The 17512-nt window shown below is 36.2% G+C and overlaps 1 protein-coding gene across 3 annotated transcripts in view; it reads right to left on the minus strand.

The window, feature by feature from the left end:
* Positions 1 to 17512, minus strand: part of PDGFC (platelet derived growth factor C) — a 216389-nt gene that overhangs the window by 74348 nt on the left and 124529 nt on the right. For all 3 annotated transcript variants that reach the window (XM_024246355.3, XM_054554631.2, XM_054554632.2), the window contains one exon: positions 13744 to 13939. In XM_024246355.3, the coding sequence (XP_024102123.1) occupies positions 13744 to 13939 (196 nt within the window). The remainder of the gene's footprint in view (positions 1 to 13743; positions 13940 to 17512) is intronic.

The raw sequence follows: 17512 nt of genomic DNA on the forward strand, positions 1-17512 counted from the left end.
TGATATTAATATTTCAATACTGGAGGTATATCTAAACAAAACATTGATGAGGTTGAGACAAGAAAGGCCAAAACAGAATTATTACAGTGTATTTTTAAATTTATACAGTTAGAAGTAGTTTATCTTTAATAATTAGCGTTCTAGGCTGGGCGTGGTGGCACATGCCTGTAATCCCAGCTACTTGGGAGGCTGAGGCAGGAGAATCCCTTGAACCAGGGAGTTGGAGGCTGCAGTGAACCGAGATTGTGCCACTGCACACCAACCTGGTGACAGAGTGAGACTCTGTCTCAGTAATACTACTAATAATGATAATTAGTGTTCTATTGCCATTGCTTTTTTTTTTCCTGGTAAATGCTACAATAGATAACTAGTTAGCTAGCCAGATAGTAACACGAATATTTCTTTGGTTCTAGAAATTGTCCATATTTAAGCCATTGTGCCAACTGGAAGACTCAAATAAAAGACTGCATCATTATTTCAGTGGTATCAAGGCAATTATGGAAAGTAAGGGCATGACACAAAAAATGGCATTCCAAAATCCCCCAAATCCTCATAGAGCATAAACTCTTCTAATTGATGCAAGGAAGTGATCTTTGTGCAATATCAAACAGACAAGCTGGAGAAAGAAAGCTAGAGAAGAGAGGGAGGTGTTGACAATAGAAGAGGAGAGGATAAGAGGCAGGAAAATAGGTAAAGGGTTAGTGAGACAGTGGTTGAGCCAGACAGGAGGTTGGGAGTTACAGGACACTTTCTTTCTCTACTTGGAATGTTGATTTTGAACATTTCAAAATATAAAACCAAAACATCTCATTAGCCAAGAGCAGAATCCCTTGATCTCAGACTTGGTCAGATCCCCACCCTCTATTTTAAGCCCTCTTGGGAATGATTTTTTTTTTTTTTTAAGTTACAAAAGTAATTGCTACAGAGTGCAAAGGACAACAAAGCTATAAATTATGCCACTGGACTAACTACATTCAAAAGAGTTGCTGGAAAGGGCATTGGCAAAATCTTCACTCTAAAGAGAACTTTATTCTGTGTCCAGAAGTGCGCATAGTAAAAACAGTAACTAAATTTGAAAGCTGCCTGTCAAGGCTTATCTGTCCTAAACACCAATAGTAGAGATGTTTATTTTTGTACCACCAGCACCTCTTCCTCCTCCTAAAGAAAAAAGAATGTTTTGCTTTCAGGGGTCATTTCTCCACCAATCACAGGACAACAGTTGGCTCTCAGGGTGGGCATGTAACCCAAATCTTGCCAATCAGAGTAACACGTATTCTTAGTTCCTGCTATGGCAATTGGCTCACATATGGATACTTGGTCCAAACCAGGCCAATCACAATTCTTCCCAGAGCTTTTGCGGAAAAGTTTTTGTCTCTTTCAAAGATCATTTAAGTGCTAAATATCTTGACACTTTCATGACTTTCTCTGCTATCTTATGAGGACAGCCTGATAGAGAATGAAGTCAACTAGTAGAAAGCAAATCTATAGAGGCAGAGAAAAATCAACAGAGAAATTGACAGAGGCAGAGAAAAATACCAACAGATTTGATGGCATCATTTTAGATACTAAATAAAGTCTATGCCTAAAATCTTCAGTATCATAATCTAAACATTTCCTTTTTTTACTAGTTACAGTCATTTGCTGGTATGATTTGGTTGTGTTCCCACCCAAATATCATCCTGAATTTTAGTTCTCATAATCCCCAAATGTTGTGAGAGGGAACAGGTCGAAGGTAATTGAATCACTGGGGCTGTTGGGGTGATCCAACCCAACACCAGGCCATGGGGGCTACGAAGTCCGGAGGAGTCAAAGGAATGAGAAAAGACAAGAGATAAAGTGGGACCAGGGGGCCAAGGCTAGTATGGAGGCTGTGAAGGCCCTGAGTTCTGGAAGCCCATGCGATTTATTGGTGACCAAACAAAGAAACAGATGGTGAGGACGTGGGGCTTGAAAGGAAGCAGTGTATCAAGCGAATGAGCTAAAGCTGTAACAGTTTAGCATTTTCTTTGAAACATATGGCTACTTGAGATAATGGGAGTGCTAGAAGCAAGGAGCCAGCAAGTCTAGACACATTCCAAAGGCCAGGAGAGGTTTTAGACCCTGGACCCCAGACATGTTCCAAGACTCTTTTACATTATGTCAGATATGCAAGCCCTGCCTCAGCTTCTCTCCCAACACTCAGCTTTTCTCCCAACATGGGGCAGTTACCCTCATGCTGTTCTTGTGATAGTGAGTTCTCACAAGATCTGATGGTTTTATAAGGGGCTTTTTCCCCTTTTGCTAGGCACTTCTTCCTGCCCCCATGTGAAGAAGGACGTGTTTGCTTCCCCTTCCACCATGATTTTAAGTTTCCTGAGTCCTCCCCAGCCCTGCTGAACTGTGAGTCAATTAAACTTCTTTCCTTTAAAAATTACCCAGTCTTGGGCAGTTCTTTACAGCCGTGTGAGAATGGACTAATACAGTAAATTGGTACTGGGAGTAGTGGGGTGCTGCTGTAAAGATACCCAAAAATGTGGAACCAATTTCAGAACTGGGTAACAGGCAGAGACTGGAACCATTTGGAGGGCTCAGAAGAAGACAGGAAAATGTGGGAAAGTTTGAAACTTCCTTGAGACATGGAGGGCTCAGAAGACAGGAAGATTTGGGAAAGTGTGGAAATTCTTAAAGACTTGTTGAACGGCTTTGACCAAAATGTTGATAGTGATATGGACAATGAAGTCGAGGCTGAGGTGGTCTCAGATGGAGATAAGGAACTTGTTGGGAACTGGATTAAAGGTCACTCTTGCTATACTTTAGGAAAGAGACTGGCGGTTTTTTGCTCCTGCCCTAGAGATCTGTGGAACTTTGAACTTGAGAGAGATTATGTAGAGTATCTGGTGGAAGACATTTCTAAGCAGCAAAGCATTCAAGAGGTGACAGAGCATAAGAGTGTGGAAAATTTGCAGCCTGACAATGCAGTAGAAAAGAAAAACCTACTTTCTGAAGAGAAATTCAAGCCAGCTACAGCAATTTGCTTAAGTAACAAAAAGCCAAATGCTAATCACCAAGACAATGGGAAAAATGTCTCCAGGGAATGTCAGAGACCTTCACAGCAGCCCTCCCATCACAGGCATGGAGGCCTAGGAGGGAAAAATGGTTTTATGGGTCAGGCCCAGGGTCTCCATGCTGTGTGCAGCCTAGGGACTTAGTGCCCTGAATCCCAGCAGCTCCAGCCATGGCTAAAAGGGGTAAAGGTACAGCTCAGGCTGTTGTTTTAGAGAATGCAAGCCCCAAGCCTTGGTAGCTTTTATGTAGTGTTGGTCCTGTGGGTGCACAGAAAACAAGAATTGAGGTTTGGGAATCTCCACTTAGACTTTAGAGGATCTATGGAAACATTTGTATCTCCAGGCAGAAGTCTGCTGCAGGGGTGAAGCCCTCATGGAGAACCTTTGCTAGGGCAATGCAGAAGGGAAATGTGGAGTTGAATCCCCTACAGAGAGTCCCCACTGGGGCACTGCTTAGTGGAGCTGTGAGAAGAGGGCCACTGTCCTCCAGACCCCAGAATTGTAGGTCCATCAACAGCTTGCACTGTGCACCTGGAAAAGCCACAGAAACTCAATGCTAGCCTTTGAAAGCAGCTGAGAGTGGGGCTGTACCCTGCAAAGCCACAGGAGCAGAGCTGCCCAAGGCCATGGGAATCCACCTCTTGCATCAGCATGATCGGAAAGTGAGACATGGAGTCAAAGGGGTTCATTTTGGAACTTTACGATTTGACTACCCCACTGGATTTTGGACTTACATGTTATATTACATGTTACATGCTATAGCCCCTATGTTTAAGCCAATTTCTCCCATTTGGAAAGGGTGTATTTAACCAATGCCTATACCCCCATTGTATCTAGGAAGTAACTAACTTGCTTTTGATTTTACAGGCTCATAGGCAGAAGGGACTTGCCTTGTCTCAGATGAGACTTTGGACTTGGACTTTTGGGTTAATGCTTGAAAGAGTTAAGATTTTGGGGGACTGTTGGAAAGTGATGACTGTGTTTTGAAATGTGAGGACATGAGATTTGGGAGGGGGTCCGGGGAGGAATGATATAATTTGGCTGTGTCCCCACCCAAATCACATCTTGAATTTTAGTTCCCATAATTCCCACACATCATGGGAGTGACCAGATGGGAGGTAATTGGATCATGGGGGTGGTTGCCCTCATGCTGTTCTCATGATAGTGAGTGGGTTATCACAAGATCTGATGGTTTTATAAGGGGCTTCTCCTTCTTTTGCTCAGCACTTCTTCCTGCCGACATGTGAAGAAGGATGTGTTTGCTTCCCCTTCCACCATGATTGTAAGTTTCCTGAAGCCTCTCCAGCCCTGTGGAACTGAGTAAATTAAACCTCTTTCCTTTGTAAATTACCCAGTCTCAGGCAGTTTTTTGTTTGTTTGTTTGTTTGTTTGTTCGTTTTTGACAGGGTCTAACTCTGTCATCCAGGCCGGAATGCGGTGGCACAATCTTGGCTCACTGCAACCTCCACCTCCCAGGTTGAAGCAATTCTCCCACTTCAGCCTCCCAAGTAAGTGAGATTACAAGCACGTGCCACCATGCCCAGCTCATTTTCTTTTTTTGGTAGAGACAGGGTTTTACCAAACTGGCCAAGCTGGTCTCAATCTCCTGACCTCTGGTGAGCCACCTATCTTGGTCTCCCAAAGTGCTAGGATTACAGGCATGAGCCATCACACCTGGCCTCAGGCAGTTCACTATAGCACCATGAGAATGGACTAATACACTAGCTAACTATCTGTGGTCATTTGATAAAAGAGTCTCAAATTAACACTTCCTTGTATGAATCCCTATACGTTTCAATGTAAGCCTTTATCTATTCAGGAAAGTTATTTTATTATGGCATATCTCTAGCAGAATGGTATGATTATTTCTAGATCTGATGCAATATTGGTCTCTCCTCTTCTCAGGTCCCATGTAAAATTTCCCTGTTCAACACGAAGAAAAAAGAGAAAGGCCATTTCTTCTGTAACAGAATAGACATTTAACACTCTAAGTTATTCTTTGGTTTGTCTTCAATATAAATGGTTATAACGTCAGCAATATTGAAATTGGTCATTTTGTTTCTCCCACAGCTTGTGCTCTGGGGCAAAAGATAATATATCTTTCAAATAAAAAGCATTGGGACGATTTAAAGGTTTTCTTTGCACACAAGTGCACAGGCAACCCTATTCCCATTCCTACCCAGAGTGATAACAAATAAAAAAGTAATGGTAATAGAGCAACATGCTTTCTATTAATCCATCAAGCAGGAAAAAAATTAGCCAAGCTCTAAGTCTGAGAAAATATATACCTCTAAAGTTTTGTGTTTGAGAAATAACAAAATATCTCCAACTGAAAAATAACAAAATCCTTCCAAGGAGGGATTGCCTTCAATCTCTCCTTCAACATACTCTGCATGCTTCTATCAGCATTCTCTTCCTAAAATATAGACCAGTACATGACCCTGTTCTGCAACAAAACCATTTCTTCTGATAGCCTAAAAAGGGAAGTTCAAATCTCTCAGCTTAGTAGTCAAGGTTCTTCACAATTTGATCCTCTCTACCATTACACACCCACCACTTACCACACCTCCAAGGCATCTCAGGCTCCAGAGAAACACATTGTTCTCAAATTATTTTCTTTATCTCCAGTCTAACACTATTTGTAGTTTTCATTTATCTGTAACCCACCTGTTATTTTATTTTCAGTAACTGTTCCTGAGTATCCATTAGGTACTAGTCAGCTACTGACACCTTGCCTATTCTTCAAGGCCCAATATACATTACATTCCCATATATCTCCTCATTATGACTAATCTTTCTATGCTTCAGTACTTAGATTACTTCTATTTAAAGCCACAGCACTGTAGCAGACACTATGTTTGCCTACACAATGACAACGCACCCTCCTCTTCTTCCTTAAAGCTTTGGTGATTTGTTTAGGTCACTGGTATGGTTTGAATATTTGTGTCCTTGCAAAACTCATATGTGAAATCCTAACCCCTAAGGTGATGGTATTTGAAGGTAGGGTATTTGGGAGGTGATTAGGTCACGAACGGGATCAGGAGTCTTATAGAAGAGGCCCACGAGAGATCCCTCACCCATTTAACAATGGGAAGACACAGAGAGAAGACAGTCATCTTTGAACCAGGAAGCCGGTCCTCCGTCGCCAGATACAAAATCTGGTGGTGCCTTGATCTTTGCCTTCCCAGCATCCAGAACTGTGAGAAATAAAATTTTGTGCTTTATAAGCCACCCAGTTTATGGTTTGTTACAGCAGTCCAAACAGGAAGAGACAGTAACCACCACGCATGTGCTCCAGCACAGATGGGCTCCTAAAGCAAGTCTTGGGGATATGTAATGAACACTTTAAGCCAGTCTGCTTCCCCTTCCCCTTGCCAGTGGCTGAGGTAGGCATACCACAGAAAGGAACCATAGCATCTTCCACAACACCGGGCAAATGTTCTTAGCTGACCTTATAGTAGGGTTCCCACAACATATCTTAAAGAGGTACTGAATTTTTTGTTTGTTTGTTTATCCTGTCTTTTTCCTGCCATCATGAACAAGACTGAAATTGTGAATTACAGTCCAAAACCCAGTTACATATTCTCAGGAGTGGTAGTAACTGTGGTGAGAACCAAAACCAGCTTGGACAATAAGGGCCAAAACCACCTACCCTACCCAGTTCACTGTTTACAGTAACTTATCTATTTTATTGTCTTCAGTAGACTCCAGGAGATTCTTGCCAAAGACAATAACTTTACTGTTCATTATAGGAACTTCCCTAAAGAACTGTTAATTCCTTCAACTGAAGCATCAACAGTTTACTACCTAATACTACTGAACTCCTGTTCTCAAAATCCTTGCCTTGCTATCTCTGCTTCTTCTGAACTATTATATCCTGATTCTTGCCCAATCCTAATCAAGTCCCCACACTGAAAAATTCATCTTAGACCAAACTCCAAATTAACAAAATCTGGTTTAGCTTTTCTTCCTCCAATTCACTATTAAATCTGTCAAGGTAAAGTTTTCCATCACCACAGAAAGCAAATAAACTCAGCTCTGTTTTCTCAACATAGTGTCATGGTGTCTTAGAAGCTAGCATTTAGTTAGTTAAATTGTTCTCAGTTATGTATTTGGCATAGGGAAAACACTGATTGGCTTTAGATATTTTTAAGTTCAGTGTGCACTTCTAAAATAGTCAATAAAAACAGAAATTGATGTACTGTCTAAATTAGTAGAAAAAATGGAATAAGAAAACAAGCTAAATGAATGCAAGAAAGGAAACTGAAGCAACAGAAAATGAGTACAAAATAAGTAATAGAATAGAATCCAAAATATCCATACAAACAATCAATGTACTAGATTAAATTCCACAGTGAAAATATGAAGATTTCTTTGGAATTTTTTTAATGCTACTCATGTTCCTTTCTAGAGAGACAACTATAACATACACAGACACACATACTAACATGACTGGACACATACAAACAAGGACATAAGAAAGTTGAAAGTAAAAGAATAGAAAGAATGCCAGACAAAAATAACCAAAATTACTTGATGTCGTTACATTAACATTAGGCATAATATACTTCTTGAGGCTAAAACAAAAGATTAGTAACAATAAAGAATATTACATTTCTGAAATTGTATGCATCAACTAACATAATTTTAAATGATATAAAGCTTTCAACAAACCAACAAGGTGAAATTTGCAAATATATGTAACCTCTATTAAAATAATTTAACGCAACTGTCTCAGAAATTGATATATCACAAAGAAAATATCAGAAAACATACAGATGCTGTGCACAACTGCAAAAATTGATGTAATAGGAACATAAATACACTACTGCAAGAACATGCATTCTTTGAACAAAGAATATTTGAAAAAACTAAATATCTGAAGCAAATGAAGCAATTATTAAATTTCAAACAACCTAATTCTTTATTCAAAACACAATTAACTTAGAAATCTATAACTGCATTTTAAAAACTCATATATATGTGAAAATTTAAAAATTGCTTCTATATAATCTATGCTTTAAAAGAAGAGAACAATAGATATTGTAAAAATCTTGGACAGAAAATAAAATACCACATTATCAAAATTGTCAGGGTGCATCTACAGAATATCTATAAAGAAATTATTAAGTTTATATGAACAATTTAAAAATAAAACAATTAAAATAACATTCAACTTCAGAAGTTAGAAAATACTTCATAATAGAAGAGAACAAAGGACATAATGAATGTAAGAAAATAAATTAAAAAAAATATATATATATACAGAGAGAGAAGCTAGCCATATGGAGAAAGAGTTGTGCTTTGTGGAAAATTATTCATAATTTCTGCTTTGAATAATTCCCTCCTGGCTATCGAATTCCAATTCTATCGGAGCTCAGCACCTTTCATTGCCTTTGAACTATTTTACAACTCAGTAAGGTATAAGTGATTTATATCAAATAAAAATAATTAATTTCTATAGACATATAAATAAACTATGTCCAGTGGAAGTTTAATTGACTTCTCTCCCTCACTGTGGAAGAGGCCAATTTTGCCTCCATTTGCACATTTATTTCTATATTCCCAATCTATAATCGTGTCTGTTCTTTGAATTGTTATTAAGCTGGTTATAACATCTGATTGACCCCTTTATTAATAAGTTAAATAAAACATTTAATACATGTTTACTTAATATCTACAGAGAAGTCATAATTTTACCTTTTGAAAACATTATTCTTTAACAGTCATAACAGAGTCAAATTTGTTTCTTTGAAAGAACAATGAATAAACCAAACCATAGGCAAGACTAAGTGAGGAAACAGAAAAGCAAAGCAAAATGAGGAGTGAGCACAAAACAATATTAGCAATAAAACAAAAGACATAAAGATGCAGCTGAAATTAAAATCTATTAAGGACACATTGTGAAAATACTAATGACAATAAAACTGAAAACTTCAAAAAAAATGCCTAGAAAACATAAAATGAATAACTGTCTTTAAAAGTGGACTTATAAATGGATGCTAAAAAAATTGGGTGATAGACTGTCACAGAACAAGATTTGCATGTTTTTAAAGTATATCCCCATAAATCACATTAATTATAATGTGAAAAAACAAGCAAATCCACAACAGAGAAATCTGGTGGATAGTCATCAAACTCATGTCACTGATAATGCAAGAAAGTGACATTATAAGCAACCAGAAAAACTTACAAAGAGCATTCTGACCAATATATTTAAGCAGGACCTAATTATGAAGAAATATGCAGATAAATTAATACTGAGAGACCTAATTGTGAAGAAATATTCAGAAAAATTAATATTGAGAGACAGTCTGTAGAATGGTCAGGAATTGTTCAAAATATCAATGTCATGAAAGGTAAGAAAAGACAAGAAGACTCTTCCAGACTAAAGAAGACGAAAGAGTCACAATAACCAAATGCAATTATAATGTTTTATTAAAACAAAAAGATGAAAAAATGATTTAAAAACATTTGAGGATGATGGGAAACATTGGGTAAGAGTTTCATATTAATGTTAAATTTATTTCACATGATACTGGTACTGATGTTCGAAGGGAAATATCCTTGTTCTTAAACAACACACAGTGGGTACAAAGTGTCATAATGTTGGCAGCTTACTTTTAAATCCAAAAGAATAATAAAGATATTTTCCCTAAGGAGAAAATGCCTCTTAGCAAAATAAAAACAAAGGAAAGCACTTCAAATGATAAAGTAAATTGAAGGAAAACAAAACATAAACCTTCATCAACCATCATAATCAATATTGACATGTTAACAGCAAACCCTTTAGTCCCAATGGCCACAGACGGAACAATTTCAGCAAGAAAGTTAATAATGATAGATTTTGCTTACAACACAAAGAATAAAATAAATATTATGAATTTTTACTAATATAAATGACAGAAGGAAGAAATGAAAAAAGGAAGGACAGACAAACCTTCTTTGCTGAAGAATTCCAAATAATATATGCATGCACTCTTTAGGAGGTGGAGTGTAATCAGTATCTCCTTGAGTGTGGGCTAGAGTTAGCTACATACATCCAAATAATAGAATATGAAAGGAAAATATATTACTGTAGCAGAGCAGAAGCCCAGCAGATACCACCATACATAAGTGATCAAAGCTAACATCATCACTAATAAGTAAGGCTGGTTGTATGTACTTCCTGATATGATAAAGGCATATCACCTATTTGGAATTCTTCCCCAAAACTTATAATCTCAGTGTAAGCATGACAAACGTGTGAACAATCTAAACTGGGGGAACGTTCTACAAAATACCTGACCATACTCTTCAAAACTGTCTAGTCATGAGACACAAGGAAAGAGAAACAGTCACAGATTCTAGGTGACTAATGAGACATTACAACTAAATGCAACGAGTTTAATCTGAAAAAGATCCTGAAACAGAAAAAGGTGATAAACTGGAAAAACTGCTGACATCCAAATAAGACCTGTAGTTTAGTTAATAATACTGTATGAATACTGATTTCTTAGTTATGCAAATATGCCAAAGTTATGTAGGATGCTAACATTGGAGGAACCTGGGTTAAAAGTATACAAAACTCTCTGTACTATCTTTACAACATCTTGTAAATCTAAAGTTATTCCAAATCTTAAAGTTTAAGTTAAAACAAAGAATAAAAGCAGGAAGAAGACAAAGGTATATACTAATTCAATCAACAACATAATAAGAGATAGAAAAGGAACAGTAAAAGACTCGGAAGAAAAAAATCTTTCTTCTCACAAACAATATCATCTTTTGCATAAATAAAATATAATTTCCACAACAACTGTCAAAATAAATGAAAAAGCTTAAGTTTTCTAGACACAAGATCAATACTAAAAAATTGATTGCATTTCTAAACACCAGCAATATACAGTTAGAAACTGTAGTGTCAAAAAAAGATTTTAGCAATAACCTATAAGGAATCTAGAACTAACTCTAAATAATGGATGTTATGAATAAAATTTTAAAACCATACAGACATTAAATAAGACTCCAATAAATGGAGCAATGTAAATAAAGTTCTCCATCTGTAAATAAAGCAATGTAAATAAAGGACAGAGTCATTATTACCGTGATATCAGTTCTCTTCAAAATGATCTATACATTCAATGTTCTTACAATAAAAATAACAATAGTAGTTTTCAATAAACTTTACAACCTATTTCTCAAGGTTGAAAACAGTAGCTTTCAATGAACTCTGTAACCTATTTTTATACTAAAAAGCAAAACAGCCAGAATGCTCCAAAATGGGAATAAAATAAGGTGAGATTTGCTTATCACAAAGCTTCTAGAATGCTACTGCAATTAAGACAGTGTCATTCAATTAAGAAAAAGAAAATTGACCAAAGTAACAGAAGAAACAGAGCAGACTACATATAGAAACCCGATCTGCAAGCCAGCTGACTGCACTTCATTGGGGAAAAGAATGACTATTCAATAAATGATGCTGGCATACTATTGGATACCCTCCTGAGAAACCTCATACCACAAACATAAATAAATTCCAGATAAATAAAGAAAAATTAAAGGCAAAATTTAGATAGCCAAACAGATCAATACAAAAGGAGCAAAAGACATGAGCAGGCATGATAAAAAGGTAATATGAATGGCTGATAATAAATATAAAAATTTCTCAACCTTATTAGTAATCAGAAAAACAAAATAAAACCAATGATAAGGTACAATTTCACACTTAACCATATTACAATTTTTTAAAAGACAGATCAGAAGTTGGTGAGAATGCTGTGCAACAAAAATTTTTGTATATTGTTGGGAAATGTATAAACTGATAATTTTGAAAAAACAATTTAACTCTACCTAGTAAAGCTGAAAATATAAATGTCTTAAAACACTGAAACCATTGTCAGAAAGTCTCAAAGTTTTATTGCTCTTTTGCACAAGGAGAACTGGAAACAAGTCAAACATTCATCAAAGCAGAAGACACAAAAAAGGTTGATTATTTCTATGATGAAATATTATACATCAAAGACAACAAATGATCTAATAAGCTATCTGCCTCGATATGAACTAATTTTAAAAGCATAATTTTTTTTAGTTTTGCTTGTTCTCAAACATATGTTAAATCATAAAAGAAAGCACATAGTATTACTCCATTGATACATATTTCAAAACAGCCAAGGAATTAGCTATTTTTGTAAGATCATGCATAGAGAAATATGTACTTCTTATAAAACTATAGAGAAAATCAGGAGAATGAGTAACAAAATTTAGGACAATGATTATATTTGCAGTGACAAGAAGAAGGTGTAATCAGGAAGGAATACGAGTAGCGGGTGTCACATTGCTCTCTTGGTGTTGACCTGTGGGAATTGGAACTCTAGGAGAAAGCACAAGAAAGTGCTAATAATACTCCAGTGACTGCTACTTTTGTAATGAAGTCCTTTGTCTCTGACCCAGAAGTCTCCTGTCTTCCATTAGCATCCACAAAAGGGATAGGATTACTTACCACTTTGCAAGTAGGGCAAAATCTTACACCCCTTGTAATTTTTGACAAGATTATGTTTATATATAAAAAAAGACAAGAGGTACAGTACAGCATGATGAAAAACTGCCTAAATAGGTGTTAGGAAAAATGGGTTTAGCATTTGTTTAGGTACAAAATCTGAATGAGATCTAGGGCATCTGCTTTACTCCTCTGGTCGTCTTCTAAAGATAATCAGGGTAGCTTCTAGTTCTCAAAGTCTAAAATTATAGATGTAAGGGAAAAAAACAAAATGAAATGCACAGTCACAGAAAGAACAAATGTGAAGAATATGTAACTATGTAAATGCTAAAGATAAAAACTGTGATGACAGCAAGTACAAAGTTTATTTCATTTGTACTGAAATATTTATCTGTAATATACCATGAGATGAAAATTCTCTTTTAACTTGTATATCAAAGAGAAAATAAAAAATCCAGTGAAGAAGTTCAAGTAAAATATTTTCATGTTATACAAATGTCATTGAAGTGAAAAATCTTCAGTAAGACCACCCAACCTTGACAAGTGTATTCATATGGGATTTACAGAGTAATATTTGTATGACATACAGTAGGTGGTCTTTTGCGTGGGTGAAATACTCCAGCTGACTTTGGTTCATGAATGCTTCTAGGATAATTATGACGAATTCCTACCTGGCAAGGCATAACATTAGCCTAAATATCTAATGCTGCTTTCTGAACTATATTTTTTCTTTGTGATGTAATATTCAAACTTCTTAGTCCTGTGCATGTGTATGTATCCAGGTAATATGTACCCGTGGATAGAACTTTTTCTTTCAGTAGCTTATCATTTATTTTATTGATTTGGCTATGAGGAAGGTCAAATATAAGATTTTTAGCACTAACCGCAACTTAGGTTTTCTAGCACAACTACATTCCTTTATACAGCTTTGTATTCTCTATTCCTTATTTTAAATGGTTTTATTCCATATATGCTTTTTTTACCATAAACTATATTAAATAATTTTAGAAGTAGGTAGAAAACAATGACTTCGTATGCACAACGTGTCTTCCGATTTTAAATGAAGACTTCAAATAAAACATAGCTTCAATAAGGCTGGAAATTTCTTAGATCATCAGAAAAATAAAACAAAAGATGTCGTTTAAAATCAGATCATCAAAATTAAGCAATTTGAAAGACTTTAACAGTTGTTACATTGTTGGGATTTCAAGTATGATCACTTACTTGCATATGTCATCTTCTGGGTCTTCAAGCCCAAATCTTTCATCAAATGTAAGTTGTATCCATACATTTTCCTCTACTGCTACTAATCTCCATACCAAGACCGTATTTCTTGGATAAGTATGAGGAAACCTTGGGCTGTGAATACTTCCATTAGTAGACACAGTAATAATTCTCTCATGCTGAGGATCTTGTACTCCTAAAGCAAAAACATAGACATAAACATAAATTTAGATTTCAAAAATTATAGGTATCAAAGCAAGTGTTTATTATTCGCACTTTACCTCTGACAAGTGCTGAGTGTGTTTTATATGATATATGCCAAATATCACACTTTCCAGAACTGATCCAGAAAAAAGATTATTTTATCATTATTGAATAAAAACCTGTTTCATATTTATACTTGAAAGAACATAGCAAATTACTCTTTTAAGGAATTTAATTACTGAAATGTCAACTACAAACTCTTTTGGAGTCCTAAAATCACAATAAAGCTGAGTTAAGATTAAATTTCTGAGAAGTTATCAAATATGAGACATTTTAGAATAAAAATAAACTAGATACAATTCTATTTTTAAAAATACAAATAATGATTTTAATTCTCTAACTTAAAAATAAAAGCTGCAGAGCTACAGTCAACTAATTATTCAAAGATTTGCATTAATTTTATATGTGGCAAAATAAGAAGGGTATTAAGATAGTTGAAGAAAGTGAAATGTGAGGATAAAAGAGGTAGAAGTGGGTTAGTAGAAAAGACTATTTTCAGCTTTTCTCACTGATCTTTGAAATGTCAATTAGCATACCATACCACACACTATTTATAGCTTCTAACCTCTTTTTATTACCATTGCTTTAGGAACTGGGCTGGCAGAATGTTCTTAATAACAGCTCATTATTTGGACCCATAACTTCTGGGAAAAACAAAAAAGGTATGCAATACAAGTTCAGAGCTTCACATGAACTGGAATTACTAAATAACCTCAAATCTTAAATGACTCTGAAAAGTAAAGCAAGATCAAAATAATGGTCTCAATTTCTTGTTATAAGGGATCTATTAGCAGTAGATGAAAATATTAAAATATAAAAAATGTTGCAGGACTTCTCAATGCATGAATACACAAATATGAATTCTAAATCTCCAAGGGCAGAGTATAGTACAAAATGGCTTCCAAGTTTATTAGGCAAGGTACCTTTTCACACTTATGAAATGCTAAAATATACTGTTAATAATATCGCTCTTTCTTTTTATTAAAATGTTGGGGAGAGAATTCAGTGAAAAGGCAAGTTGGCATTGCTGAGAAAAGAAGTATTCCTATACCCAACCAGCTGAGAGTTAATAATGAGATGAAACCCACAACTGATAAGTTATAAAATAAGCAGTCATTGAACCACTCCAAAAAATGTAAGAACTAGGCTAGTTATAGGCTCCAGGCCATAAAAATCCATGTAAGGGACGTCGCGGTGGCTCACGCCTGTAATCCCAGCACTCTGGGAGGCCAAGGCTGGTGGATCACGAGGTCAGGAGATCAAGACCACGGTGAAACCCCGTCTCTACTAAAAATACAAAAAATTAGCCGGGCGCAGTGGCTGGCGCCTGTAGTCCCAGCTACTCGGGAGGCTGAGGCAGGAGAATGGCGTGAACCCGGAAGGCGGAGCTTGCAGTGAGCAGAGATCGCGCCACTGCACTCCAGCCTGGGCTACAGAATGACACTGTCTCAAAAAAAAAAAAAAAAAAAAAAAAAAAAATCCGTGTAAGGACGCTAACTTCCAATGAGAAAAAACAAAAACAAACAACAACAACAACAAAAAACTTTTAAATATCCCTTATTGAATTTCTAATACTATTTTATTTCTAAAAAAGTAAAAGCCTTGGACTGGACATTGAACACATGAAGTGACACGCATGGTAGGATATCTGACAATTTTATAGTGCAACTTACATACTCACTATCACAACAGTCTTTAGCAATGCCTCATTGGTATTCATAATTTGGAGATATGCTGCACAACACTGAACACTGTATTTGCAGTAAGATCATGGAGAGATTACCATTACTTTATAAGCACCATTATTCATTCATTTGCCCCTCAGCATCCACTGTCTTATATATACTTAATTACTCTCCAAAATAAGGTAAGTATCATTGTATTCACTGTTTTTTGGATACGTGCCATCCAGCTGTGTAACGGAGTTTACTAAGTCCTATGAAATGACATTTTAGATTAAACCCTACATTTTTCTTCTTTCTTCCTTTTGTCTTTGTCTTATAGTTTTCTGTCATTTCCTCTTCTTCATTTATTTCACTTCCGGAAACCTAAGTCCCTTTCCACCAACCTATTCTCTTTCTCTCTACTCAATATCTTAAAGTCTGTATCTTTTTTTATCTTCACACCAGTGATCTCACTTCCTTTATGATAGGTAGAATTCTAAAATGATCTCCAAGTGTCCCTCATTCTTTCATAATCCTCTCCTTGAGTGTGTGAAATCTAATGGGATATTATTCCCATGATTAGGTTAGTTGACTTTGAGTTAATCATATTTGGGTGGGTCTAACTTTATCAAGTGAGCCCACAAGATAAACCGGGTCCTTCCTAAACCCAGAGAAATTTCAAAGTGTGAGAGATACTTCAACAGGAGGGTGATTCTTTATTTCTGGCTTTGAAAATGCAGGAAGCCATGTGCCAATGGATGTGGGGTGCCAATGGATGTGGGAAGCCTCTAGAAGCTGAGAACAGTCTAAGGATGACAGCCAGCAAGGAAATGAACACCTCAGTTCTAAAAGATTGAGGACCCTGGTCAGCTTGGAAGCAGACTGTTCTCCATAGCCTCCAGAAAGGAGTCTAGTCTGGTGGACACCTTTATCTGAACCTTCTAAGACCCTGAACAAGAATCCAGTCACGCGGTGCCTGGAGTTCTAACTGACAGAACTGAAGTTGATAAAGGATATTTTAAACTGCTAAATTTGTAGAAATTTTTTACATAATATTAGAAAACTAATACACCTTCTATCGCACACAAAGCTGTTTGAATTATGGGTATTTCTTTTTGCTCACAATTGTCAGCACTAATTACAGTAACTGCAGCTACTTTTCATTTAGTATTTATGTTAATCAAAATATGTTAACATTATTTCACATTAATAAATACAATTTAAGAATGTTGCTCTAGGAAACTTCCTGAAAGACATAATGTCAAGGGTTGTGTATTAGTTAAGACTATGATTAAGGTTAAAGAACAACCCGTTTAATCCTAAACTACCCCAAATAATTGTAATGTTTTATTTATGAGATATAATTAAATAACTGAATGCTACCAATCTTCTCAGTGCTAAAATTTTTCCTCAGCAGTAAGCACCCTACACAGAACATGTTTCCTCTTAATAGAGGCTAATATTTGATACTGCTATTGGCTGTAACAATATATATAAAATAATTAACGCCTTTTCTACGCGTATTATTTAGCACCAGTGTATCTCCTAAGAATATAGAAGGAACTATAAAGTTAGATGAATTCTCCACATAGACAAATTTTATTAAGAAAATAATGCTTAGCCCAGGCACTGTGGCTCCTGTCTGTAATCCCAGCATTTTGGGAGATCGAGGCAGGTGGATCCCTTAAGCTCAGGAGTTTGAGACCAGCCTGGGCAACATGGTGAAACCTTGTCTCTAGAAAAAATACAAAAATTAGCTGGACATGGTGGCATGTGCCTTCAGTCCCAGCTACTTGGGAGGCTGAAGTGGAAGGATCAAGGATCGCTTAAGCCCAGGAGGC

This window comes from Pongo abelii, chromosome 3 (assembly GCF_028885655.2).
Source record: "Pongo abelii isolate AG06213 chromosome 3, NHGRI_mPonAbe1-v2.0_pri, whole genome shotgun sequence".
Classification (NCBI taxonomy): domain Eukaryota; kingdom Metazoa; phylum Chordata; class Mammalia; order Primates; family Hominidae; genus Pongo; species Pongo abelii.